Raw genomic sequence first — 27,288 nt, 5'->3', positions numbered from 1 at the left:
GAGTCTCAAACATTTATTCCTTTGGATTTCAACTTTATTAAGATATCCTGTTGACGCAGACCCATATAAATGACAACTATAGTCGAAAATTGGTCGAATCATTGAGCGATAGAATAGCAATGCAATATTCGGGTCAGCTCCCCAACCGGTTCTACAAAAAGCTCTAAGGATATTTATAGAATTTTCTGATTTCTTTATAATATAATGAATTTGATCCTTCCATAACAATTTACGATCCAAATACGTCCCAAGATATTTAACACAATTTTTTATCGGAATTCTATTCTACCTAATTTGAAGGTGCCTTGAGGAATTTGGCGTTTTTTGGAGAAAAAACAAATTTCAGTCTTTGTCGTTGATATGGATAAACCTAGAGAATGGTAATCATTTTTTACACAATCTAATGTAAATTCAAGTTGACGTCTACAAATGTCTAGAGAAGAATGGGAGGTGTACAACACAACATCATCTGCAAATTGTAAAATATTAGAGTGTGGAGGTACTATGTGTTCTAAATCTATATTGTACAATGAAAAAAGAAGTGGACTTAAAATACTACCCTGTGGTATACCTATACTCGTTAACCTTGGTGGTAAAAGGTTCTCGTTTATTTTTAAGTAAGTCCATCTATTCTTGTACAAGGATACAATGAAATTTGAAATTTTAACTGGCATTCCAAGATCTACTAATTTTTTATAAAGAATGTCTAAATTGATGTTATCAAACGCTGAAGTTACATCTATAAATGCTGCAGCTGTCGACGCCTGATTTGTAAAATTGACCTGTAAAGAAGAGACTAGGGAAGTGAGAGCATCTTGTGTAGATCTGGATTTTCGAAAGCCGTACTGAGATTTGGGAAGGATATCTTCGGACTCAAGCCAGTATTCAAGCCGATTTTTGATTAATCTCTCTAGAGTTTTTAGTATACAGGAACTTAAAGATATAGGTCTGTAAGATTCAACTTTGTTATCTGGCTTTCCTGGTTTTTTTATAGGTAATACAATATAGTCCTTCCATGCTTTGGGAATTAAATTTTTGTTTTGCCATATAGTGTTAAAAATTTGTAGTAATGATAGTTTGTATTCTGTAGGTAGAAAATATAGCATAGAATATGATATACAGTCCATCCCTGGAGATGAACTATTATTTTGCTTGAGTCCATGATTTAATTCCCATAATTCAAATGGTTTCTCTAGATTGAAGTTTTCTCTGGGTACGGTAACTGTAGCTTCATTTATTTGACTTGGAACCCAAGGAGGTGAAATCTTGAAATGGAAATCTTCTATCCATGCAGCTTCGGTGTTTATCGGAAGTTGATTGGACTGCTTTCGGTTTTTGTAGCGATTTACTTTCTTCCAGACGTCGCTGATTGGAGTGTTGGAGTTTAAGCTTTCGCAGTAATTTATCCAAGTTTGTTTTTTTCTAATTTTAAAAGTTTTCTTTGCTAAGGCATCTAATTTTTTGTATTCAATTAGATTGTGAAGATTAGGATTTGTTTTATAACGTCTATATGCTGTTTTGCGGTTATTTGCAGCTGATTCGCAGTTATTATCCCACCATGGTTTTGGTAGCTTGTTTGTAGGATATTTGTTATTGTTGTATGATTTTGGAATTGAAATGGTTGCGCATCGGTTTATTTCGGCAACTAATTCTTCATAAGTTTGTGGTTGTTTTCCCGAATAAAAGTTCGATGAATACAAATTCCAATCTGCTTTATGCAAATTCCATCTTTTGTGTGTATTGTCACCAGGTTGTATTGCTTGTTTTGAGTTTTCCAAGGCGATGATCAAGGGTAGATGATCAGAACCATGTGGATCTTGAATAACAGACCAAGTTAATTTAGATACAATGTCCTGGGTACATATTGTTATATCGATTGCTGATGGGCTGGAAGTTAGTGCAAGAGTTGGAGAACCATCATTTAAGTATAATAGATTACATTGTTCTATCGCCTCTAATAAAACTTTACCATGAGTATCATTATTTTCACAACCCCATGCCATGTTGTGAGCGTTGAAGTCTCCACCAATGATGAATGGAGAAGGAATGTGTTGAAAAAAATTGACCCATTCTTCAACCGTTACTCTAATACCTGGTTCTTTATATACGGATATTATATGTATAGGTTTCGTGATACACGAAAGTTTAACAGCTATGCAATTATAAGTAAAATTATAATTATCCAATAAATTTATCTCTTCTGTAATTATTTTATTTTTAATTAAAATTGCTGTGCCTCCGTACCCATCAGGGCGATCAGATCTAAAACAATTATATCCTGAGAAGTTATAAAATTTTTCTGGTTTAAACCATGTTTCTGATAACATGGCCACATATACATTTTTTTGAATAAGTAAGGCTTCTAAATTTGGTTTATTAGAAACTGCTGAGCGACAGTTCCATTGTAAAAAGTTTATAGGTTTAGTTGTGTCTGACATGATGTTTGAAATAGTAAGTCTTCTTGTGAGATCGCTGCCGTACTTAAGTATTTATTAATATGTTGTGTAATCTCTGTTTTTGATTTGTCTAAATTTTCAGTGATTTTTAATGAACTAATTATATTAAGAACCAATTCTAAAATTACATTATTTAATTGTGATGGTACTCCTTGTGTTTGCAAGTTTGTTGTATTTGTATGCTCTGTATATTTAGACGTATTATAAATACCACCTTTTTGTCTAGGAATATTTTCTTGAGAAAGTATTTCTTTTCTAGCTGATTCCAAAGGATTGGGAGAACTTGGCCGGTGTCGCTTAAAATTTATTTTTTCTGGGTTATTACTGCTGAAGAACATTTGTGAGGAGAATTTCTTTGATGATGAAGCTGATTGATTTGGAATTACTCGATAAGATTGCTCATTCTGATTAGAATTGGTTGGTAAGGAAGAACTGCTATTTCTGGCAGCAATATTGGCATATGAAACTTTCGGAATTTGTTTACATGCATCAAAGAAATTTAGATTTAATGATGACATCGTATTCTTAATTTGTTTCTGTCTAGAAAATTCAGGACATGAACTTAGGTGTGTAGTCAAATGATTACCTTGACAGCTGAAACAAGTTGGAGTATATTCATTTACTGTACAATCTTTTGTATTATGGAAATCATGACATTTGTTGCACCTGGGACGTGCTTTACAATTAAATCCAAGGTGTCCAAAACGGAGACAAGAGAAACATAATAGAACTTTTTGAACATAAGGTTCAACGTCTTTGATCACTTTATTAATTGTGATATATTTAGGAAGAGTTTGTGCTTTAAAATTAACAATACATGATTTTGTTGGAACTTTGTCTATTATTGTTTTATCTTCGATATGTTTCTCTACCTTTCTATTTATTCTTCTAACCGAAACTACTTCGAACTTACAGTGCATATCATATTGTTTAATTTTATTTTTGATATATTCTTCTGAAAATTCTATATCTATGTCCCTAATTATACCCTGTCTATGGAGTATAAACTTCGGAACGTAAACATCTAAATTGTTGTTTGTAAACAATGAGCAAGCTTTTTGATTGATTAAAAAATTGGCTGATTGGTAATCTTTAAATTTAATTCTAATTCTATTCTTGCCTATTGAATCAATACTAGTAATTTTGTTATCTAAATTCGAAAAATTAGAGAGTATAATGTCGCCAATTTTGATAGCATTAAGCTGATCTTTAAAGTTTGGAGTATTATTTTCTATATATGCATGGAAAGGTCCCACGTCACTGCTCTGATATAGGAAATGTTCTCTTATATTGTCTGTAGAATTATCAGATTTATTACTTACAGTTTCTCCTTTATTTTTTGATTTACCGTCCCATGTGTTATTTATATTGATGTCACTTTTCTCTATATTATCATCTTGATCCATCCTGTTAATATCTGGAGGTTTATCTGGAGGTCTCCCTGCATAGTCCATATTAAATTTTAAAGTTTTTAATAATTGAACACTTTGTCGCTTCTAATTGACGTCTCCAAACGGAAACCCCAAATGGGGTAAAATAGATTCAAATACAATTAACTTCTAGGTTTTTCTTGGTCACTGGCAATAAAAAACTATTAAGGATGTAATAGATCGAGTTTTACAAGCCCAAAATATGTTATTTCGCTATTTAAATAGTAATTTTCAGGAGCTGTTTTTTAGATGACTGTATTTGACGTCTACAAAAGTCAAAAGAGGGAATAAGTTATTATATGGAATGAATTATTAGATACATCAAGGATGTTGCCTTAAGTGAGTAGGCGAGAAATTTGAGAAAAAGGAACCTTTTGCTTATTCTAAGGGACTTTCGGCTCTCGGTAATAATGTAATCTTTCAATCAGCCTTTAAATTTTTCAAAAATATTTATTAAATGTGAATAGCTCTATGTAAAATACATTTCCACTGAAACCTCCGATTAAAATACGAATCCGACACACGACAAGTGTGAACGGGCTGTAACAAAACTCAATTCTACTCATAGTTCATAGAAATAAGGAAAAAATGAAAAAATATATCCTGTTGGTGACACAACCCCCTCCAGGCCAAAACCAAATTGTTTGAGTAGTATGATCTATAATAATAACCTATATGTTTCCTGCAATCGATTTTGATGATATACATAGTTATAATCAAATGAAGATCAAAAAGCGGTAAATTTTCTCTTTTTTCGTCGATTACCAAAAGGTTAAGCATTTTAAACAAATTTGAGAGTAATAAACTCATACATCGTATAAAAAACTTCAATATGGCATTCGCTGAATATGTCTATACTAATTGGTTGCTTAGAAAATTGCAAAATAAATCATAAATTTTGAGTTTTTATAAATATTTATAACTTATGTAAAAATTAACTTAGGACCTTCTTATTTCACGGAATGCTGAGACTTCTGGTGCTTAAATCATACCCTAACTTTCAAAGCAATTAGTCAAATAGTTTAAAAGTTATTTAATTTGTATATCCCAAATTAATTTTTTTGCATCACTATAAGTCAGAAAATGATGAAGTTACAGTAATACTTTAGATAGTTTATGAAAAAAGAAGATTTACACTATTAATTTAATTAAAAAAAAAACGAAAAATAATTCTAAATATTGCAAAATTATTTTGCAAGAGCCTATCAACATCAAAAAAGTGGGGGGCTAACTTGGTCTATAATTGTTCTAGGACAATTTTTTTTATTTCTAAATGTGTATAAAAATTCAGTCTTTCTAAACATGGAAAAATAATTTTTCTACGGGTAACGGTTAAAAAGTTATTCTAATTGTTTATAACTAAGCAAAAAATCGACATGTTTTTGCAATTTAATTATACACTATTTAAAATTACTTTTCTCATTTTTTTTAATTAAGTTAATAGTATAAATATTTTTCTTCCATAAACTATCTGAAGTATTACTGTAACCTCATAATTTTTTGACTTACAGTGTTGCAAAAAAATGAATTTGGGATAAACAAATTAAATAACTTTTAAACTATTTGACCAATTGCTTTGAAATTTAAAATATACTTTAAGCTCAAGAAGTCTCAGCATTCCGTGTAATAAGAAGTTTCTAACTTAATTTTTACCTAAGTTAGGAACATTTTTAAAGTCTCAAAATTTATGACTTATTTTGCAATTTTTTAAGCAACAAATAAGGATAGACATATTCAGAGAACGCCATATTGAAGTTTTTTATATGATTTATGAGTTTCTTATTCTCAAAGTTTATGATGTTTCACTTTTTAGTAATAGATGAAAAAAGCGAAAATTTACCGTTTTTTGATTTTCATTTGTTTATAACTATGTATATCATCAAAATCGGCTGCAGGAAACATATTGGTTATTAATATAGATGTCCATATTACTCAAAAAATTTGGTTTTGGCCTGGAGGGGGATGTGTCACGAGAAAAATCTTATTTCTCTGGACTACCATATTTAGTTATTCTGTCCGGTACCCTTGGACACGTGCATTACTATACTCTTCCTCGAGGCACTTACGAGTGGAAAGCCATATTGCGAAATTTTTCGTCAAGTTATCACGGAAAAGGATAAAACGTTAGATTTTATCTAACAGCGCGAACGATCTCGGGTTAAAAGAACACTAGTACCTACTATTAAAAAACATTATAGACTTGGATAGACGTCTATGGAACGATTTTTATTGCACTAAAAAATATTCTGTAGAATAGGTGAACGATTTTTTTATATATATGGATTATATATGGATTACAAGATACTAAGTAAACTGAAAATAAGTTTTTACCTATTCCTGCAAATTTCGTAGCAGCATAAACGGGCCATTGAGGATAACCTTCCAAGCCGCAAACAGATGAAGTGAGAGCAATGACAGCTTCATCACCTGACATATATTTGCTTAAATAATGCTCTATGCCCAAAATCATACCATTTATAGTTCCAAGCTAGAAAATAAAAAAGTTTTGTATAAATATCCAATATATGGCGAAGAAATCTATAGAAATCAAATGTAGGATAGAGAAAGCAAGATCTGCATTTCAAAAAATGTCAAAGTTGTTCAAATGTCATGATTTGTCGATACCCATAAAAGTCAGATTACTACGATGTTATATCTTTCCTATACTGTTGTACGGAGTTGAGTCGTGGACTCTCACAGACGCCACCTGCAAGAAAATTGCTGCACAGTTTTTTTAAATAAAGACACTGATTGATTCATAAACATAAATATCTTAAATAGAGGTTGGATTGATAAAATTAAAATGGTCTGCATGCAGCCGATATCTCAATCCTATCGATCATTTATGGCATGAATTGAAAATAGTTATTCGCCGTCATCCTAGGCCTCCAAAAATTTGGTACAGTTATGCCCCTGTAGAGGAATATCGGCCTATATTTCAAGCAAGGATAACACATCTTATTTATTCGATGTCAAACAGATTGGGAGCATGATACTATAACAAACATGGATTGGGAGCACTCGTTGCTGCGAGAGGTGAACATACCCGCTATTAAATTGTTTTGTTTTGTTGTTAATTTTATTTTGTGTTGTTAATTTTAGTGCGTTTGATATTTTTAATTAACACGTTGACATATAGACGTCTAATTTCGATTGATGTAATGTGACACAGACACAACGTCTATAGACGTTGCATTTTTCCATATTCTACTTTGCAAAATACATATAGTGTCACAACACTTGCTTATACATTTGACGCACTATCCGTCAACGTGTTAAATAAACTAACGTTCAAGGCAGTGTTTTTATTTACAGCTTTTACAAGAAAAATATATTCGGATAATCCAAAAAACAAAATCTTAGGGATGCCTCCGCGATAATACGAAAGAAGTATGAAACAAAATCAGCCCTTTAATTTTTCCACAGAATTTTTTAAAATTAGGAGAAAATGCAACGCTCTCATTCACCATGCACCCCCCTATAATACCATCCAAGCAAAAGTTTTTTTACCGGAATAATAACAAACGATATTAATACATGTATATACCTACAAACTGATGTAAGAATCTTGAAAATCGGAGTACAAATATAAAGTTATAAATTATCAAACTTAATCAAAAATTTTTAATGGCGGATTTTTTGCCGGTGAGTGTATTATGTAAAATATAGTTTTCAGCCGATTAAAAAAAAATTTTATCAAATAGGACATCCGTAAAATATATATTAAGTTTTTGATAAATCAGTATTTATTTCTTATATACTTACAACATTAACTTCTACTGACTTTTTAAAAGCCCCATCAATTGCTACACCAGCATTATTCATAAGAATGTCAATATTTCCAAAATTCTCCACCGTTATTTTAAACGCATCTAAAAAATAAATTCTCAGATATTATTTATATAAAATCTTAACTAAGAATTTCCATTTTTTAATGCAGATTTAGATTCTGTGCGTAAAAAAAGTAGCTTTTATTCGAGACATTTTTTTTAATTAAGGATAAATGGCACAATAATCGGAAAAAACAATTTTTGGAAATGGAGAATTAAAATAACAATTAGAAATACCCTACTAAAATGGAAAACGTAACCTAACGTTTTTGGTGTTACGACCTTCTACTAAGTATAACTAGTGTGACCAACTCCAATTTAGTCGAATTCGGGACAAGACTGAAAAAACTACCTAAAATCCGGGACTTTTCAATGAAAATCGGCCCATTTGTTTAATATAAAACTTTAATATCATCATTTTATTGATTATTTAACATTTTTATGTTGACAAACATTTTTTTGACATTTTGTTTATGACTAAAAATTAGAAAATCAACTAATGTTGGATTTACATGTAAATTGAACCTTGGGTTAAAATACAATTATCATTATTTTGATATTCATGTTTTTAAATCGTCTTTTCAGAAGACGATAATTAAAATACAGAAACCGGAAAAAGTCCAGAGTTAGGATTTTCGTAGAACTATATACGACGATATAAAATGCATGCGTTTTGGATGTGGTATTAGTATAACAGTCTAGAAATTGTCGACATTTTTTCGTCCCACCAATTCAATTTGATGTGAATTCTTACATTAGAAGAATGATGTATTAAAAATTTCAATATGGAATTTTACCAAAACGTTGAAAATTCGGATGGCCCGGAAACCTTGTCCGGGACGCCGGGACACGACTTCGTAATTCGGGCCATGTCCCGGATTTTTCGGGCTAGTTGGTCACACTAACTATAACACATTTTAACGCCATAAAATATTATTTCCCAAACATATTTCGTTTTTCTTCTTCTTCTTCTTGTTCCTCTTTATAAGCAATTCTGCTTGTTGATTGGCGGATTGATACCTCGATGGAAGGTTGTCCCTCCATCTTTTGCGTGATCGACCGATACTTCTTCTACCGATTGGTGATTTATCTCTTGCTATTTTGACCACACGTGTCTCCCCCATTCTGCTTATGTGCTTATTCCATTCCTTTTTCTATTTAGTGTCCATTCATTTATACAGTCTACGTTACCTCGCCTTCTAATGTCATCACTCCTTTCGTGTTTGTAAATGAAAACAGATCATGATACCTAAAGGATTATTATAAAAAAAATTAATATTAGTAAATAAAAGGCTAACCTTCAAAATTTGAATAGTCTGTTATATTAGTCTTTACAAAAATAGCTTGGTTTTTCCCAAATTGTTTGTTAAGTTGTTCAGTTACAATTTTGCCTTCACTTTCATTGATGTCTGCCAATGTGACTCCCTAAAATAAATATAATATACTGTAACGAAATAGCATATCTTCGACGTATCCCATATAATGAAGGAGTCGCAAGAAAGTTGGCTCATATACGAGAGTCTTCGCGACGTTTGAAGTAGTAACTTTGGCATTCTAGAACATACGGCGTAGTCACCTAGAGATGGACTAATGGAGATGATTCTAGAATAATGTATTTATTTATAAAATGAGCTCTGTTATTACTTTGGTTTTAGTTTTATCGTTTTGAAAATAGATAGTTTATATAAATTAGAACAGCTCGTTTTATTTAAAATTGATACACTGGTGTCACATGTGTGGGATAGTTTATTAATTTAAAACTAAATTAAACAATGGCTTTCGAAAAGACTTTTGAACTTTTGAAAAGTATTGTTCGTCGGTAATATCCGCGTTGTTCGGTGATAATTTTTGTAAAAACAAAATTTTAAAAGTACGTGTATGCCTGACCAAATATGCGGCTCGTCGAACTGTCAGAAATAATGATAACATTCTTCGAAATGTTTTCAAATTATTCGACGAGCCTTTTCAAATAAGTAATTAAAGAAATAATGTAGACAGAACCATTAGAAATTTGAAGACGTTTCTAGAACATTCGATAACATAGAGACAAATGTAGACGATGTAGAAGAGAAGATCAAACAGTTAAAGAGCATGGTAACCAATTCGAAAATGCTACCACCAATTAATGCAGTTGTTTTAGATCCGTTAGTGAAAGACGAATCACCTGGAGATGAAACGATACATGAGATTAAAATAGCCTCCGCTTGAGTCTTCTTGGTCCATATACCTTAAATTTACGAGGTGATGTTACGGATATCCTAAGATCGATTTCTAAGTGCCAAGTAAATTTTTACAATACATTGTTCACTCCACTAAAAAAATGTTATGGAGATGCACATCTACAACAAGTCTACAAATCACAACTAAGAATAAGTAGAATTCAATGAACAACTGAGAATTTACAAGAATTTAAAGCAGATCTTGATCGTATAATACGGTTAGCTTATCTGGAGGAACCAGATAGTATTTTGGAAGAAATTGATGTAGATACATTCATAAATGGGTGGGAAGACAGAAAACTAGAGAAATCATTATGACTAACAAGACCGAAAGTTTTTAGACGAAGCGCTCGCTATTGCCAAATCATTGAAAAAGGCGACTAACAAAACGATGAACGTCTGTACGAATGAAAGTACAATGAACGCCAGATCAACAACAGATGCAATTTTCATTATAAGACAGTTAATGGAAAATGTAAGAATAAAGAAACAAACGTTGATAAAGTATTCATTGATCTCGAAAAAGCATGTGATTGTATTCCTCGAGAGATTCTGTAATGTGAACTCGAACTCAATAAGAAAGGAGTCCCCGGTGAATAGGTACATAAAGACATTGAGAGACATGTATAAGGAAGTAACAACTAGTGTCAGTACAGCTGTGGAAGGGACTGATAATTTTATGTGAAAGTAGGACTGCATGATGGCTTGGTGCTTAGTCTTTATTTATTTTTATTAGTGTTGGATTAGATAACAGCGAAACTACATGGTAACATTCCCAGGTGCTTAATACAAGCAGGGTATTACACTTTTAAGGAAAAAGATTTAAAACTTAGTAGGAAGAAAACAAGAGTAATTGGAATGTGCCGAGTTAAAGATGGAGTTACTACAAATAAAATGATATCTTGGATGGTTAAATGATTTTGAAAAGTAATAATTTTAAGTATCTAGAATCGGAGTCCCGAGTAATGGGGAAATCGATGGAGATAAATGCAATATAATTAGGGTTGGATGGATGAAGTGAAAAGAAGCAAGTGGTGTGTTGTGTTACATTGTTGTGAACAAATTTAATGAAACCAAAGGGAAAATACTATAAAACAGCCATAAGACAGTTATGGTAATTTACAGTTTTGTTGTACAGAACTGAATGTTGGTCAATTAAAAAGAAAGAGGAACAAAGGATGCCTGTGGCGGAAATGAAAATGCTTAGATGGATGAGTGGAGTAACAAAAGAGGATAAAATTAAGAATGAGTATATTAAGGGAAATCGTCGGTCTTGACAGTCCAGTTAGCTGGGGCGTAGTCGATCGACAAGTTTAGTGGATTTGCGATTTGCGGTCGCTGGTTCGAGCCTCAGCTAGGTCATGGAATTTATAAAAGGCCAACGCCGTAGTATAAAACTCAATAGAGTCTACGGCTTGGTCTGGATAAACTGGCGTCAGATCGGCCTATGGAGGAGCCGTACGGCAAGAGATAAGGGCTTGCGGCTTGGTGATACTCTTCCATAGATCCCTACCGAAGGGCATTGACGCCTAAGAACGGTGTATATATGTATATATATATATATATATATATATATATATATATATATATATATATATATATATATATATATATATATATATATAGTGGTTTGAAGTTTCAGCAATTCGGTCATGTGAAATAAAAGTCTATTTGTTATTTCTCAATATTTCGTCACACTTTTGTGACTTCTTCAGGAGAAAACTGTAAATTTATTAAGATTAGAAATTAACAAAAGCTAAATATTTAATTACTTACAACTATAAGAGTATTAATTTAGATTTTTTTAACATATCGTAAGGGACATTGACTTAATTTTGATTTTGACATTTATTATTTCGGAGTTATGGTAACTGCAATAAATTTTATATTCATAGAATATTGTCTGATATTTAAAATTCTTTTTTTAATAATAAATAGGTCAAAGTAAACCAAAGAAATATTAACGGAATTTTAAGGTGGAAAGGTATGATTAATAGTAGAAAAATTTTAGAAAGAGACTAGAGTATATTAAATTGATCTATAAAATGTAAGTGATGGTACATAGTGAGTTAGTATAAGGCTGATAATTTTCGAAATTAAATAAAAATTAAGATGGATTAATTATTAGGTGAATAATTGAGTAATTTGTTTGAATTTTTACATTTTTTGAAAATATTTTAAAGGTTATTTATTATTTAGAATGTTACAGTAGATATTACTCAAATGGTTAGTATCAGTCTTATAATTAATAGATTCTGGAGTTTTGATAATATGTACCATCTCAAGGAAGAGTCGTTTTTTATAATTGTCAACTTGTTCCAAGATTTTTACATTGTTAAAGTCAAATTTATGTCCCGTCTTTAAATGGTGTTCTACCAAGGCACAACAGTTTTTTCTGATATTACAGTCACTTTTATGTTGAGTGACACGTTGCTTAAGCCACTGTTTACTTTGACCTATATAAAAAAATCTAAATTAATACTCTTATAGTTGTAAGTAATTAAATATTTAGCTTTTGTTAATTTCTAATCTTAATAAATTTACAGTTTTCTCCTGAAGAAGTCACAAAAGTGTGACGAAATATTGAGAAATAACAAATAGACTTTTATTTCACATGACCGAATTGCTGAAACTTCAAACCACTATAACACAGTACGGTCGAAAATATTTGTACAAATATATATATATATATATATATATATATATATATATATATATATATATATATATATATATATATATATATAGTGATTTTTTGAATAACGGCAATTCGGTCAGATGAAATAAAACTCTATTTGTTCTAGGTCTCAATATTTCGTCACTATTTGGTGACTTCTTCAGGAGAAAACTGTAAATTTATTAAGATTAGATATGGACAAAAATCAAAACATTTCATTACTTACAACTATAAGAGTGATATATTGATTTTTGTCCATATCTAATCTTAATAAATTTACAGTTTTCTCCTGAAGAAGTCACCAAATAGTGACGAAATATTGAGACCTAGAACAAATAGAGTTTTATTTCATCTGACCGAATTGCCGTTATTCAAAAAATCACTATTTAACACAGTACGGTCGAAAATATTTGTACAAATATATATATATATATATATATATATATATACATATATATATATATATATATATATATATATATATATATATATATATACATATATATATATATATATATATATATATATATATATATATATATTTACTCCCAGCGTATGAAGTGAGCCACATATCAAAAGAAACTGCGGTTGAAGTGAGGTCCTGTACAAAGTGAGGTCCAGTATACGGACCTCACTTAGTCAATCAATGTAAGACTTTTTCGTAGACATGTACTGATAGCAAACACTGTTTTGTTACAAAAAAAAGTGGGACCTCACTTTGTATGGTCCACATCAATTTTTAGTTCAGAGATTTTCCGCATAGAGGCGCTGACTTTGGCGTATATTTTCTAACCATGTATATTCTATGCCCTGTTGAATAACTTACGATACACATAGTGAGAACCATACAACTGGCAACATCTGTTCAACCAATCTTTAAAACAGTGGATCGTCAATCGTCGCATAAATTCAAACAGTACAAAAATGTTTAATACTTTAATCCTTTTTGAGAGCGTAGGCGCAAAATTTCGGTCGAGTTCTTTTTAAACGCATTTATTTTTTTCGAATCCTGAGATAACTAATAGGTATTTTTAAAATATTTAAACGCAAAATAGAAGACTACATTATTCCCGAGGGCAGAAAGTCCCTTATAATGAACAAAAAGTTTCTTTTGTAATATATATTTAAAATTAAAAATCAGACTATTTTTTTTTCAACCCTGTGACTTATTAAAATAAATATTATAGAAGTTCTCAAGGACTTTCGACCATGGCTAATACAGTAATATTTCTTTCTGCGTTTAAATTTTTTAAAAATACTTAAGGTTTTCTCAGTATTCGAAAAAAATGAACGCATTTAAAAATAATTCGAGCGAAATTTTTGCGCATATGCTCTCAGAAAGGCTTAAAATACTATAAATTTTTGTAATCAGTATTTCAATAGTTATTTATGATATAAGTGTTAAAAGTACACGTTTAAGGCACGCATGTGAAAGTTTGCAGAATGAGCGACAGCGAGTTCTGCAATTCACATGAGTGCCTTAAAAATGCACTTTTTAACACGCATATCATGCAATATTTTTTCTACAAACGTAATTACAGGACAATATCTACAAAAACTTTTACTTGAACTTGACTGACATTCCATTTTTATATTTTTTTGACATTACATCAAAATTGCCTATACGATCAATACGAATTGCAGTGCCATAAAAATTTTAAAGCACTAGTGCCTTAAAGCAGCGCCGGATAAAGGGGCGGGCGAGCCGGGCGACCGCCCGGGGCGCCAGAATTTGGGGGCGCCAAATTTTGAGAGACGCTGATATATAAATATAATATTTACCCCCCTCCGTGGCTCAGTGGTAAGAGCGCCTGCCTTTGGATCGAAAAAATCCGAAAGGTTGTGGGTTCGAATCTCACCAGGGTCGGAAATTTTTCATTTATTATAAATTAATAAATGAATATAGTTTCTGTCCTCGTGGGATCGGTTCTCACCGGAGGGACCGCAGACGTTCGGATACAATTAGCGTCTCTTTGCAAAGACAATGACGTCGACATTGCAAAGTAACAAGCCACTTACTCAACACCCACACTACTTACACATGACACTAGGTACCTAACTGTTCAAAATTACCGTACCTACCATGCCAATGGCCATTAGTTGTCGAGGCATTAGCTAAACAAAAAAAAAATATAATATTTTTTACATTCACTATTTTTTTGGACTTTATAGATTATCTTTGGGCTAAGATTACTCCTAAGACAATAATTAATATTAAATAATTGTAACAATAAGAAAACTATTTCTAGCTCACAAAAATTCTCTAATAAAAATAATGCAACCTAAAAACTGTTATGGCTTTTAAAGGTCATTTTTGTCAGGTAATACCTATCACTTTTATGGTATTACAATGTTATACATACATACTTAAAATACACGAAGATCAGATTTACGAAGTATCAACAAATTTATGAATAGTCAGTGATATTATTATACTGCTACTTGTCATTATAGCCTCAATGGTTAGATAGTTTTGTCTTCCTGTTCTGTAAACTTTGCTTTATCAACATTGTCGTGTGTCCGTGGGTGTGTAATTTGAAATAAAAAGAAAACAAACCAGGTATATCTATATGAATTAGAATTGACAAGTTCTTTTTCATAATATGAATATATAGAAATTTATTTCGAATACTTTGTACGCGTTAAGATGTTTCACTTTTTGCATAAAAACGGCACGAACGACGTATGAAAAAAAGGAATAATAGATTTTTGTATATATCATAAATTGAACGAGTAATTGCAAAATGATTTGTTATTTGAAATATCTCAGTGGCGTACTATGTTTTTCTTTAAAAAAATTCACACCATTTCAACAGTAGATATAAAATTATTAATTTTATGTCAAAAAATACGCAATAATTACCTCCTAAAAGACATCAAATTTCATTTGCATATCTGAACCGGTTTTAGAACAATAAAGAAATCGTCAGTTTGTAAGAAAAATGTCAACACCCCATATCTCGGAAACGAAGTATTTGCTGACATACGCTTATAGAGCAAACTGTCATTATTTTTTCATATAGAATTACCCTTTAAAGTTTGTTGCATTTATTTAGAAACATCCTGTTTTTTCTTGACCACCCTGGATTTCCATAGTTTTTCCTGTATTATTTCACTTGACCGTTATTTTCAGTTCTTTCTGTTTTTCCAGTCCAGCAGGTTTCTTTTCTAATATTGCTTCGTCCATTTTATCTCTAAAAGATTTTCGGGGTCTGTCTCTCTTCCTTCTTCCTATCGGGCTCCAATCTGTTATTCTGTTTATCAACGATTTTGGTCTGCTCTTCTGCCATGTCCGTACCAGGTTAATCTCTTTTGTTATATGTTGTCTATTATCCCTTGAATTCATTACCATTATTTTCTTAATCTCTATGTTATTTATTATATCCCTTCTACAGCTTCTACTTAGGTATTCGATCTCTGTTGCTCTTATTTTGCATTTGGTTTTCGTATTTTTTATTCAATTTTCACACCCATTATTCAGAATACTTTTTGTCATGGTGTTATATCCTTCTTTTTGTTTTTATACTGATGTTCTTATCCCACAGTACCGGGTTTAATTTTAGTATGCAGCATATTGTTTGTCCTAGTAACTCGATACCTAAAACCATAGCTTGGTTCTATAGGTATCGAGTCATAGAGATAATAAAAAGCTCATGAGATAATAAAAAAAAATAATGAATGATTTTATTTGAATTTGCATAGATGATTGTAAGGCCAAGGATATCACAACGGCTCTAAAAGGAAGAGAAAAAATAAAGATGTACAAGCTCGCGTTTGCAAAGAATATCCGCATGTTATTTTATGCTAAGTGGATGCCACTCCCTCAATTTAGTTATTGGGGATGCAGCTATATCGTGCGCACAATCAACATGTTTTTTGGTCTTGTAGAAGATTTATACACACTAAATGATATAAATGAGTCAGATTAAATAAATTATTAGACGAATTTTTTACTAAGCAACAACATTTTTGTTTAATTTAGTAGTATTTTGACAACGACACCCGATTTGGGCGTCGAAACGATAATAAAATTATTTTTTTCAATTTAATTGTGGCTTATTTTCCATCTAAATAGTTATTTATACACATTTTTTACTGGTTGTTGATAATGTGCATTTATCTTTTACCTCGCTTCTTCGTCGCTTGAACTTAAAATGTGCTCGCTATGCTATGCCCTATGTTGGATAAGTTGTAAGTAATAACTATCCTACTATTTTTTAAATAAATATATTTTTACATAGTTCTTTATGGTAAAATTTTGATTTTTTCCTATTTTTTTTATATTTGCAGTAAATTTGTATATTCTTATATGAAGGGGCGCCAAATTTTATTTTGCCAGGGGCGCTCAGAACCCTAAAACCGGCCCTGCCTTAAAGTAGCATTTTTAACGCACGTATGGAGTTCTAAAAATTGCATTTTTAACACGGTTGTAGAAAAATGCCTTTAAATGAGGTGTCACATGATGTACTTACTTTCCTATTTAAAAAAATCAAAGTTGTGCCTGTCACCTGAAGAAGAGGGATCGCGTAAAGTTCGAAACATTTACTCTATAATATACTATGATTATTTTAAAAATCGACCTATCCGAGCGTTTTTCTTATGTGCTAAAAATAAATAAGTTAATAAGGGGGGTAAAACTTATTCCAGCGAACTGTATTTGTAACAACCAAGGTAGGGATGGCGGTTGTTGAACAAAAAACCGGTTTTCGGTTATACCGGTTTTTTACTTACGGTTTAACCTGGCGGTTATAACTGGTCAAAAAAAGCGGTTGTTCCAAAAACCATTTTTCGGTTTTTTTAATCAGAAGCAAATAGGTACTCGATAGGTTATAATGTTAATATAATGTTATGTGTTACATAATATTGTGTTTTCAATTTTATCAATCAAAGGCAAAATAAAAATTAAATTAATTTTTTTTTAATAACGCGGGCACATAAATTTGATACACCCTGTATATTGATCTGTAAATATTTATTAGAATTTAGTTTGGATGTAAGTGGATTTCTTTTTTTAATGAGCTTTCCGATTAACCATTAAAGACTTTTGTGAATAATTAAAGTGAAAATAACGATGTATTTTGATTTAAAATGGAAAAAGATTGTTTAGGGTAGAGGTAATTATCAATTTCTAGAAAAGTGGTTTTAGGAGAAAGTTTGGAATTTTAGTATCTTTGTTTCAACACGAGTAAATGTTGTATAGTTCTCAGAAGGTAATTAGGATGGTCGGAATGGTTTTGAGGGTGACTGTTTTGTTTGTCGAATGGAAAAGTCGATGTTTCAGATTCTTGGCAACGTGGAAGGGGAAAAGTAGTTTGAATGATTAAGAGAGTTTGAAGGGGAAGTCATTATGTTTTTGGCATCGCTGAGGACCGGTTCGACGTTTTAGTGGATAGATAGTTAGCAGATACCAGTGGCTGTTTGATAGTGGAGAATAGTGTTGAAAAGTGGAACGAGAGACAGATCAAATTGAGACGAAATACCTCTTTGATTCTGTATTATTGTGAGAAGGAGAGCAGAGAATTTTTGGAGTTTTGTTTGAATCGAGTACGTGTCAAAAGAGGCCCGGCTTGTTGGAGAATTGGTGCTGGTATGCTGATAGTTTTGAAGCTGGAGAACGGAGAGGGCTTTGATGAGTAGCCTTTAACATAGTCAACGAGGGAGAGCTGTTTTGGGTCACGAGAAAACATCAGAGTGAGTGAAGCAAAAGGTCAGTCAACTTATGTGAAAGATATTTTTATGTTCGGAAACTAAAATTTTGAGTAAAAGGCATATGAATTAAAATTCCAATATTTCTAAAAGTAAATAGGAAGTATAGCTAATCTTGCGAATACATAAATTTGTTTTGTTTAGTTTGTTTTACCAAAGTCATCGGGAACAAACCGATAAATTGTTTTTTTTTAACTATAATAAATTTAAGTGGTAAAGATTTCATTCAGACATCTGTGTCCACAGGTTTTAGATTTGATAGAGTTTAGAGTATTGATTTTGACAAATAAAAGACAATTCTGTATGTTTATTTTAATATTTTGCTTTATTTCTTTTCCGTATTTTATCCCGATTAGGATCAACTAAGAGATACTGAACCCACGAGAGAAGATAAGTATAACGTGAGATAATTTAGATTTTTTTTATAGTATAAAAAGGCACCCTGAGATTTTTTATTCATTTTTATGTATGATTTGCGACAATTAAATAATTAATCAGATAAATAATAATTAATATATAATTAATAAAAAGCAGATCATAACAATACATTTATAATGCAATTCAGTTTGCTCAATTTTCCTCCCGAAAAATTCCCCAACCAATTCAACCTATAAAAATTTTCCCATGTGCTTTCAAATTACCCTAAAAATGGGCGAAAGTACCCCAATCTGGCATCTCTGATTCGTCGCTCGTTGTAGACGGCGTCGGTATATATTGCGTTGTCAATTGGGATATTCCCAAAACTCCCAAAAGTGATGATCCTACCGATCTACCGACATGTCCCTAGGATCTATCGAGTTTAAAAAAATATCCAAATGACATATTTTACTTAAGAGGAAACAGTAGCGATCAACAGGTAGCGAAAACGCGTTCCAAGATTGCGGCTGTAATTTTGAATATTTTTTCGAGATATGTGGCACACGTATTCGTAATATAATAAAGAATGGCGGTACAGAGCCCAATTTAAAAAATATATTAATATGTGGAAATTACTCTGTAATTAAATACAATATTAAAAAAACGAGCCTGTACCGCCACTAAGAAGAACAAAAAAATACATTTTCTTCAAATAAACTTTTTTATCCGATGCCTAGATTTTGTGTCATTTTGGAACTACTAAAATTTTTTATTTCATTAGTAGTTCCAAAATGACACAAAATCTAGGCATCTGATAAAAAAGTTTATTTGAAGAAAGTGTATTTTTTTGTTCTTCTTAATGGCGGTACAGACTCGTTTTTTTTAATATTGTATTTATTTACAGAGTAATTTCCACATATTAATATATTTTTCAAATTGGGCTCTGTACCGCCATTCTTTATTATATTACAAATACGTGTGCCAAATATCTCGAAAAAATATTCAAAATTACAGCCTCAATCTTGGAACGCGTTTTGGCTACCTGTTGATCGCTACTGTATCACCTTAAAAATAAATTCGATAAACCAATTCATCATTTATTGCCATCAAAAAATTTCAGTAGGTAGTATTTTTTAACACATTTGTATAATACCTTTCATTTCCTAAGAATTATGTATTATTTAAAAATTACATAATGGAGATTCCTAATCGTATTTCGGTATTCACATTTCATACAAGAGTCTCAAAGTACTCAAGTATAAACAATTTTTAGATGATTTTGGGAATATCGATTTCAAGCAGATCACTTACCTTTTTATGTAAATATTCATGTGTTTCATAAAAGCTGATGTGACACTTTCGTCCAGTTCTTTATTAGTAAATAAAAGTTGAATTATGGTTGTTTGGGTTAATAATTACTTCGCATATTATTTATAATACATATATAGTAGGGGAGCAAAGTATGCTAAATGTGCAGTCACTCGAGCGCTTTGGGGACCTATTGGGTTGTGATTATTAGGTTCTAAAACCAAAAAAGTTAAGTAAAATTTTCCATTTTAGTGGGGACTTTCCATATTTTAATTTAATTTTCCATTTCCAACACCCGTTTTCTCCGATTATAGCGCCACCTATCCGTAATTAGAAAAAACGTTTCGAATAAAAGTTGCTTATTTTTACGCAAAGAATCCAAATCTGAAATAAAAAAAAGGAGTTCCTATTTAAGATTTTAAAGTAACCCCCCCCCCCCACCTCCGTGGGGTCGTGTTTGGTACCATTCGATAGATTTCAGAAAAAATATTCAGAAATTATAGTGTATTACCTATAAGAAGTTACCGTTAAGCCGGGTCCAGACTATGTAACAAAACATGTTAAATAACAAAGTTTTGTAACTTGTTACAAAATTTTAAATAAACAAGTTTTAAAACACAGTGTTGTATAACATCTTTCTGGTTATATAGCATGTTTTATGTTATCCAACAGATGTCGGTAAACACCAAAGAAAGTTATAAAACCGCACCGCGACTGATCTACACCTAAAAACATGTTATTGAAACATTTCTCTGGCATAGTACCTACGCGAGCAGCAACCGTTGGAGTCATATCGCCTTGTTCATTCTGGAGTGATTGTGCTAGATTTTTCTTTGCTCTGTTCACGTAGGGTTATTTACGCGATGAAATTGTCGAAAGAACTGACTACTCATTTAATTGAGCTATTTCGTAAGTAACGAGTATTATGGGATTGCTATGGGATGAGCTACATTTATTGATTTAAAAAACAAATAAAAAACACGATGAATAGACTGAAATAGAAGTGAAAATAGATACAGAAACTGTAGTTAAAACTAATGCAATGCACGTACGCCTATAACTCAAGCCAACAAAAGAAAAGCAGTACGCGGAACCTTAACAGCAAATCGGTGCAAATCAACTCTAAATTTGACATAAATACTATTCTCTACAGAGCAGAGTGTTCAGACATAAAACCTGTAACATTCACTTCATTCGCTACACAGATGCAGACTGCTTCATCAGCTACTCAAACAGGCACTCAATCATACAATATATCTGAGCCTTTCTATTCCGTTCACTACACCTACATCCGCTACTTCTCCAGCTACACCAATTCAAACAGACAGTGACACTCAATCATGAACAGGTGAAGACGATAATACTGAGGAATTAAATTCTACAGAAATGTTATACTTCCTCTCTGAAACAATGAGTAAAAAGTTTAAAAAATATGAGGCGTTCTTTGCAAAAACCCCATATGTCACTTTTTACAACATCGGAGATATTTAAAAAAAAGTTATTTAATTGAACCCTATTAAGTTTACGGAAATTCTCAAATTAGTGATTTATTATTTTGATGATTACACACAGTTTACAATATAAATAACATTATTTTTTCCTTTTGTTTATTTATGAAGGACATTTATTCATTTGACATATGGGGTTTTTGCAGGAATTTTTCATTAATTTATAGGAAAAACGATATTTATAGTAATAAACCAAAATAAAAAATGAACGAAAAATGGTGTTTACTTATAATATCACGCAACACAACTATTCGAAGGATATTTAACCTATAAAAACCTACTGACAGCCCACGGTTCTGACAGCCAAGCGATAAAGTTTCCCGCAAAAACATCAATAACAACTATGGTTTTGAAGGGCATTGCGCTTGACATATGGGGTTTAGGCGGAATCGCCTATATTTTTGTCGCTTATATTTTGAACTACTGTAATTTTAATGCAAGTTTCTTACGCAAGGAACGTAGGTAATTAGTCCTTCAATCCATAGAAGCCATAAGTCCATTTCCGAAAAAAAAGGACAACTGGGGTTTTTGCAAAGAACGCCTCATATACTTTGCTAATAATATAACTGTTAATCTTTCTCTTACTGGAATTGCATCTCGAAATGTCTTTCCTGCCTATTTTATGGCCGATTTCATTTATAAGAAATTCAAAATCAGAACTTTCTATTCTTAAGAAGTTTTTAAAACTGCCATCACATTTAATGTCTCTTGTCGATGGGTCTATGTTATCTCTTTCCAGATCAGCTAAAAGAGCTGTACCACTACCTATATTTTGCTCGAGCTGCTAATGAAGGACACATCCAAAATATTAATTTAACACGCCGGTGTCGCCTCCACAATATTACACAAGCTGCTGTTGCTATGAAGAGATCCTCCATACTTATATGACGCAATTTTATATACTACCTAACCCACCAGCTATCCATCTAAAATGCTGCAAACTTTATGCTCATGTTGTTGTTTTGTTTTTTGTTATATAGTCTGGATACTCATGCTATTAACAAGTTACATAACAAAGTTGTACAACAAATTTGTTGTACAACTTTGTTATTAGCATGTTTTGTTACATAGTCTAGACCCGGCTTTAAAAGTTCCCCGTTTCAGGAAAAAATATTGTCTAAGAGCGATAGCCTAGTGACCTAGTGGGTAGACCTCGGATCTCGGATTCGTAAAGCAGAGGTTTCGATTTCAAATCCGGGGTGTGGATCTCCGATTTTTTTATTTATTGTTACTGCATTCATGTCTGTAGACAATGTTGCAATCTATTATGAGCACAATAAAAAAATATAGTAATAAAATAATAAATAAATATTTCAAAAAAAAAAACAAGAAAAAAAATACAATCACTGGAAGCGAAACTAAACAATACGGAAGAAGTATAACCACTGGATTCGGAACTGGATATGGAACTGGATAATATTAGAAAACTGATATTATAATATGTAAGCACTACGAGCCTAGTAGGCCCATGGCTTGATGTACTATTCTTTTCCACTCCCTTTTGTCAGTCGCTTTTGTTTCCCAGTTCCTTAAGTTAATTCTTCTCATATCTTCTCTAACTCCATTACTCCATCGTGACCTCGGTCTTCCTCTTCGTCTTTTCCCTGCCAATGCACTAGATAGTACCATTCTGGGAATTCTAGATGGAATCATCCTCTGCACATGGCCCAACCATCTAAGTCTTTGCGCCTTAATTACTGCTAGTATGTTAGGATCTTGATAGAGCTCAGTTAGCTCCTTATTTGTTCTTCTTACCCATTGTCCATTTAAGTTTTTCCCACCGAAGATTTTGCGCAGTATTTTCCTCTCCCAAACTAATAACAACTCTTGATGTTTTTTGTTGTGACCCATGTTTCAGAAGCATACGTTACTATCGGCCTTATTACGGTCTTGTAAGTTCTTAGTTTTGCTCTTCGTGATATATGTTTACTTCTTAACAACCCATTAAAAGCAAATATAGCGCGGTTGTCCGACATAATTCTCTTTTGTATTTTTTCTTCACAGTTAGGATCTCTTGTGAAGACAGTTCTTAAGTACTCAAATCTCTCAACTTCTTCGAATTTATACTGTGTTCCCTTCGCTCTTGTCATTGTTATGTATTGCCCCCGAACGAATTGCTTATTTGTCCATTCCATATACTTTGTTTTTGCTTCATTTATATACAATCCTTTGGTTGCTGCCCTCTCCTCGAGTTTCATGACTGTTTCTATAAGTTCTATTTTGCTCCTAGCCAAGATTACCAAATCGTCTGCGAATGCCAAGCACTGATGTTTTTTGTGGTAGATCAGACCTGTTCTATTAATGTTTGATTCCTGTATAACCTTTTCTAGTAATATGCTAAACATTATAGGCGATAATGGATCACCCTGTCGCAGTCCTTGTTTGACCTCAAAGCTTTCTGTTATAGTATTGTTTATCTTGACTTTATCATACTGATATATCATACTGATATTGTTTAAAAACACTAATAATATTGATATAAAATGTTAATCAATTTTATTTATTGTTATAAGAATCAAAGGTAAATATGATTAGGCGAATGAAGCCTTAGGTTTCGCAGTCAATATCCCAACCACGCACACATGTTGCAATCTATTTCAATACGGTTTATAGTACAAAATATACATTTAATATCAAAATAGTGGGATATATTTTTTTAGTTGAGGACACTTGGTCACATTGCATTGTTTCAGGATAAGGTGAAATATCTTCAATAAATGGAAAAAAGCATGTATGTCATATATTATAATACTTTCTATACTCTTAATATGTAGTCTCGTATAAATTTGTAGTGACATGATTTTAAGTATAAGAACAAGAAGCTTGCAACAATTTTCAGAGAAAATAGAAAACTAAAACTATTTTAAAATGATTATTCGAAATAAAACATATGCAAATATTCACTGTATTTGCCATCTAGTGGAATAACTGTAAAATTAAGTCAGTAAAAAAGGTACATTAAGTTTAATTAAATTAAGTAAATCATCTTGTATACTAAAATTAAGGTTCTAAAATTTTCATTTCAAAATGAAAATCGACAGGGGCAACAGTACCTATACTAAAATACACTCTGTATAGATAATTATGTCAATGTTAATAATACTGGATAGAGAATTGAATATCCTTTCAAATGAGCTAGCACACGCCCCTCTTCCCTATTTAAAAATAAGGGGTGGGGGAAATGGAAGGGAGGGGGTTGACAAATGACAGATATGTATGTACCGTAAAAACTGTGTTCCCCTTAGATCAAAAGTCGGGCTTTTATATTTATATGTTAAGTTCAATATAAATTTCACATAACTGAACTATCACTGTGTCCTCCATTTTGATTATTATTGTTCTCAACTAACGCTATTTTCAAAATTCTTGCTTTCCTATCCATCTTTAACGTAAATTATTAAAAAATATAAAACTATTTCTTTAATAACGCTAGTCTCCGATAAGGCTACCGTGATTTAATGCTGAGGTACTAAAATGTTATAAAATTAACAAACAGTACGAGCAAGAACAAAGAGTCCACATCTTCTTATAACTACAAGTGACTGAAACATCGAAACAATAATAATTCTTACTGTGTTATACAGAAAAAGGCAGTAGAAACGATTAATCTCATATTTATCGACAACACTGTATGGTCCTCACTTGATGAGCTGTAAGGAAATATACACGTAAAGTTGTCCTCACTTTGTGCGCATAACGAAAAAGTATATACAGTCTCACTTTAATAGCTGCGTATAATGGCCTCACTTGGGTGGCAATATACTTGAACAATACGGGGCACATATACGTAATTTTTTTTGTGTATACTCGTCATTTTTTAATTGCTATTTACTTTTCAAGGTCACTATGAAGAGTTGAAACGATTATGTCTACGTTTTCTACCGGTCCTCACTAAGTGCGCGTAATGTCAGGACCTCACTTTGATATCTGTGCATAAATATATATATATATATATATATATATATATATATATATATATATATATATATATATATATATATATATATATATTTTTCCACATTCTCTATTTCATCTGTTTGATTATATATATATATATATATATATATATATATATATATATATATATATATATATATATATATATAGATATTAACTGTAGCTACAGGCACCCAGTAAACCGACGTCAATGTAGCTCCCGGTGTATATTGTATATAGTAAATATTGATATTTAGGCACCCAGAAACTATTTGTTAATTAGGCATCCAAGTTGTATAAGATTTTGATAATATATTACAAACAAGCACCACGCAGCATTGTCACATTTATGGGGGTCACATTGACTGTTTTTCTGGTTAAAGTGTATATTAGTTATTTAAAGTTGACACTGATTTTACATGTTCATAAAATATGTATGTAAAAGTGGGTGCCACTAATTATCGTAATAAAAAAATATGCAATTTTATTCGAGTGAATAAAGACCTCAAACGTATTAAATTTTATTTTATTTTAAATTTTTAACTGCGTATATGTCCATCAAAAATAAACTGCATAATAGAAGGAGACATACTTGCTGACCTAACAAAATATGCACTACAAACAAAATAAATAATAAACTACGGAACATCTTCTTCTTATACTTGTTGTAGATCTGTCGATTTGTTAATTCCGACATTGAAGTATTTCTTGAGAGGTAGACTGCCAGCTATCCCTCCATCTTTTTGGTGGTCTTCCTGGTGGACGCTTGGCTGCTGGTTTTCCTTCTAGCGCAATTATTGATAGTCTGTACTCCTCCATTCTTTTTACATGACTGAACCATTCTCTTCATCTTTGCCTACCCCATCTGACTACATCTTGCACACCACATTGTTCCCTGATGATGTTGTTTCGTATATCTTCTTGGCTTCCCTGCTATTGCTCTTAGTGTCATCATTTCGGCTGTTCATAGCATGCTTTTGGTTTTATTGGTGTCTTCTCTTGATTCAATGTCATACGTCATAACAGGTCTGATGCAAGTTTTATAAATTCTAACTTTGCTATCTATTCTCATATATGGGTTATTCCAGACCACATCTCTCCAACATCCGGACAAGACAGCGGCCTTGTTAATTTGTCCTCTTAGGTCTCTGGTTGGGTCACAATTTGATAAGTCTACACCTAGATATTTGAACTGGTGTAGCTGTTGTATGGGTTTTCCCTCTACCACGAGCTTGCATCTAATTTAATCTTTCGCAATGGAAATGCATTTTGTTTTTTGCGTGGATATGTTCATGTGAGTCGACGACATGCTTGGTAGAATCGGTAAAGTTGTCTTTGTAGGTCATCCTCATCCTCTGCAATCAGGGCTGCATCATCCGCATAGCGCACTACACTGATTCAACTGTGACCGAGTCTGTATCCTAGTTGTAGCGATTCCACATCTTCTATTATTTTATCCATTAGAATATTGAATAGAAATGGACTCAGGCTGTCTTCCTGCCTAATTTTTCCTGGTGTTGGTATGTTTGCCGTAGTGGTGTCGTTTGTTTTAATTTTTATCGAGTTGTTATTGTTCATTTATTTTATGACTTCAACAATGTTTGCCAGTATCCTTTTTGCTTCATTTTCTGTAACATATTGCCAAGTCTGACTCTGTCAAATGCTTTCGTTAGGTCTTCTTCTTCTTAAAGTTCCATCTCCTATCGGAGGTTGGATATCATAATGGCTATGGTCACTTTGTTGGCTGCTGCTCTGAACAGTTGTAATGAACTACAGTTAAACCATTCTCTAAGGTTCCTCAGCCAGGAGATGCGTCTTCTTCCTATGCTTCTTCTTCCTTGGATCCTTCCTTGCATAATAA

General features: G+C 32.0%; 1 protein-coding gene across 4 annotated transcripts in view; it reads right to left on the bottom strand.

Moving 5' to 3' along the window:
* LOC126889478 (15-hydroxyprostaglandin dehydrogenase [NAD(+)]-like) overlaps positions 1 to 27,288 on the bottom strand; it is a 79,713-nt gene that overhangs the window by 5,595 nt on the left and 46,830 nt on the right. For all 4 annotated transcript variants that reach the window (XM_050657801.1, XM_050657803.1, XM_050657804.1 and 1 more), the window contains exons 3-5: positions 9,015 to 9,141; positions 7,652 to 7,758; positions 6,218 to 6,374 (exon numbers count right to left, since the gene is read on the bottom strand). In XM_050657801.1, the coding sequence (XP_050513758.1) occupies positions 6,218 to 6,374; positions 7,652 to 7,758; positions 9,015 to 9,141 (391 nt within the window). The remainder of the gene's footprint in view (positions 1 to 6,217; positions 6,375 to 7,651; positions 7,759 to 9,014; positions 9,142 to 27,288) is intronic.

The sequence above is a fragment of the Diabrotica virgifera genome, chromosome 8 (genome assembly GCF_917563875.1).
Source record: "Diabrotica virgifera virgifera chromosome 8, PGI_DIABVI_V3a".
NCBI lineage: Eukaryota > Metazoa > Arthropoda > Insecta > Coleoptera > Chrysomelidae > Diabrotica > Diabrotica virgifera.
The sequence above is the reverse complement of the archived record's forward strand: the minus strand, read 5'-3'. Positions and strand labels throughout refer to the sequence as shown.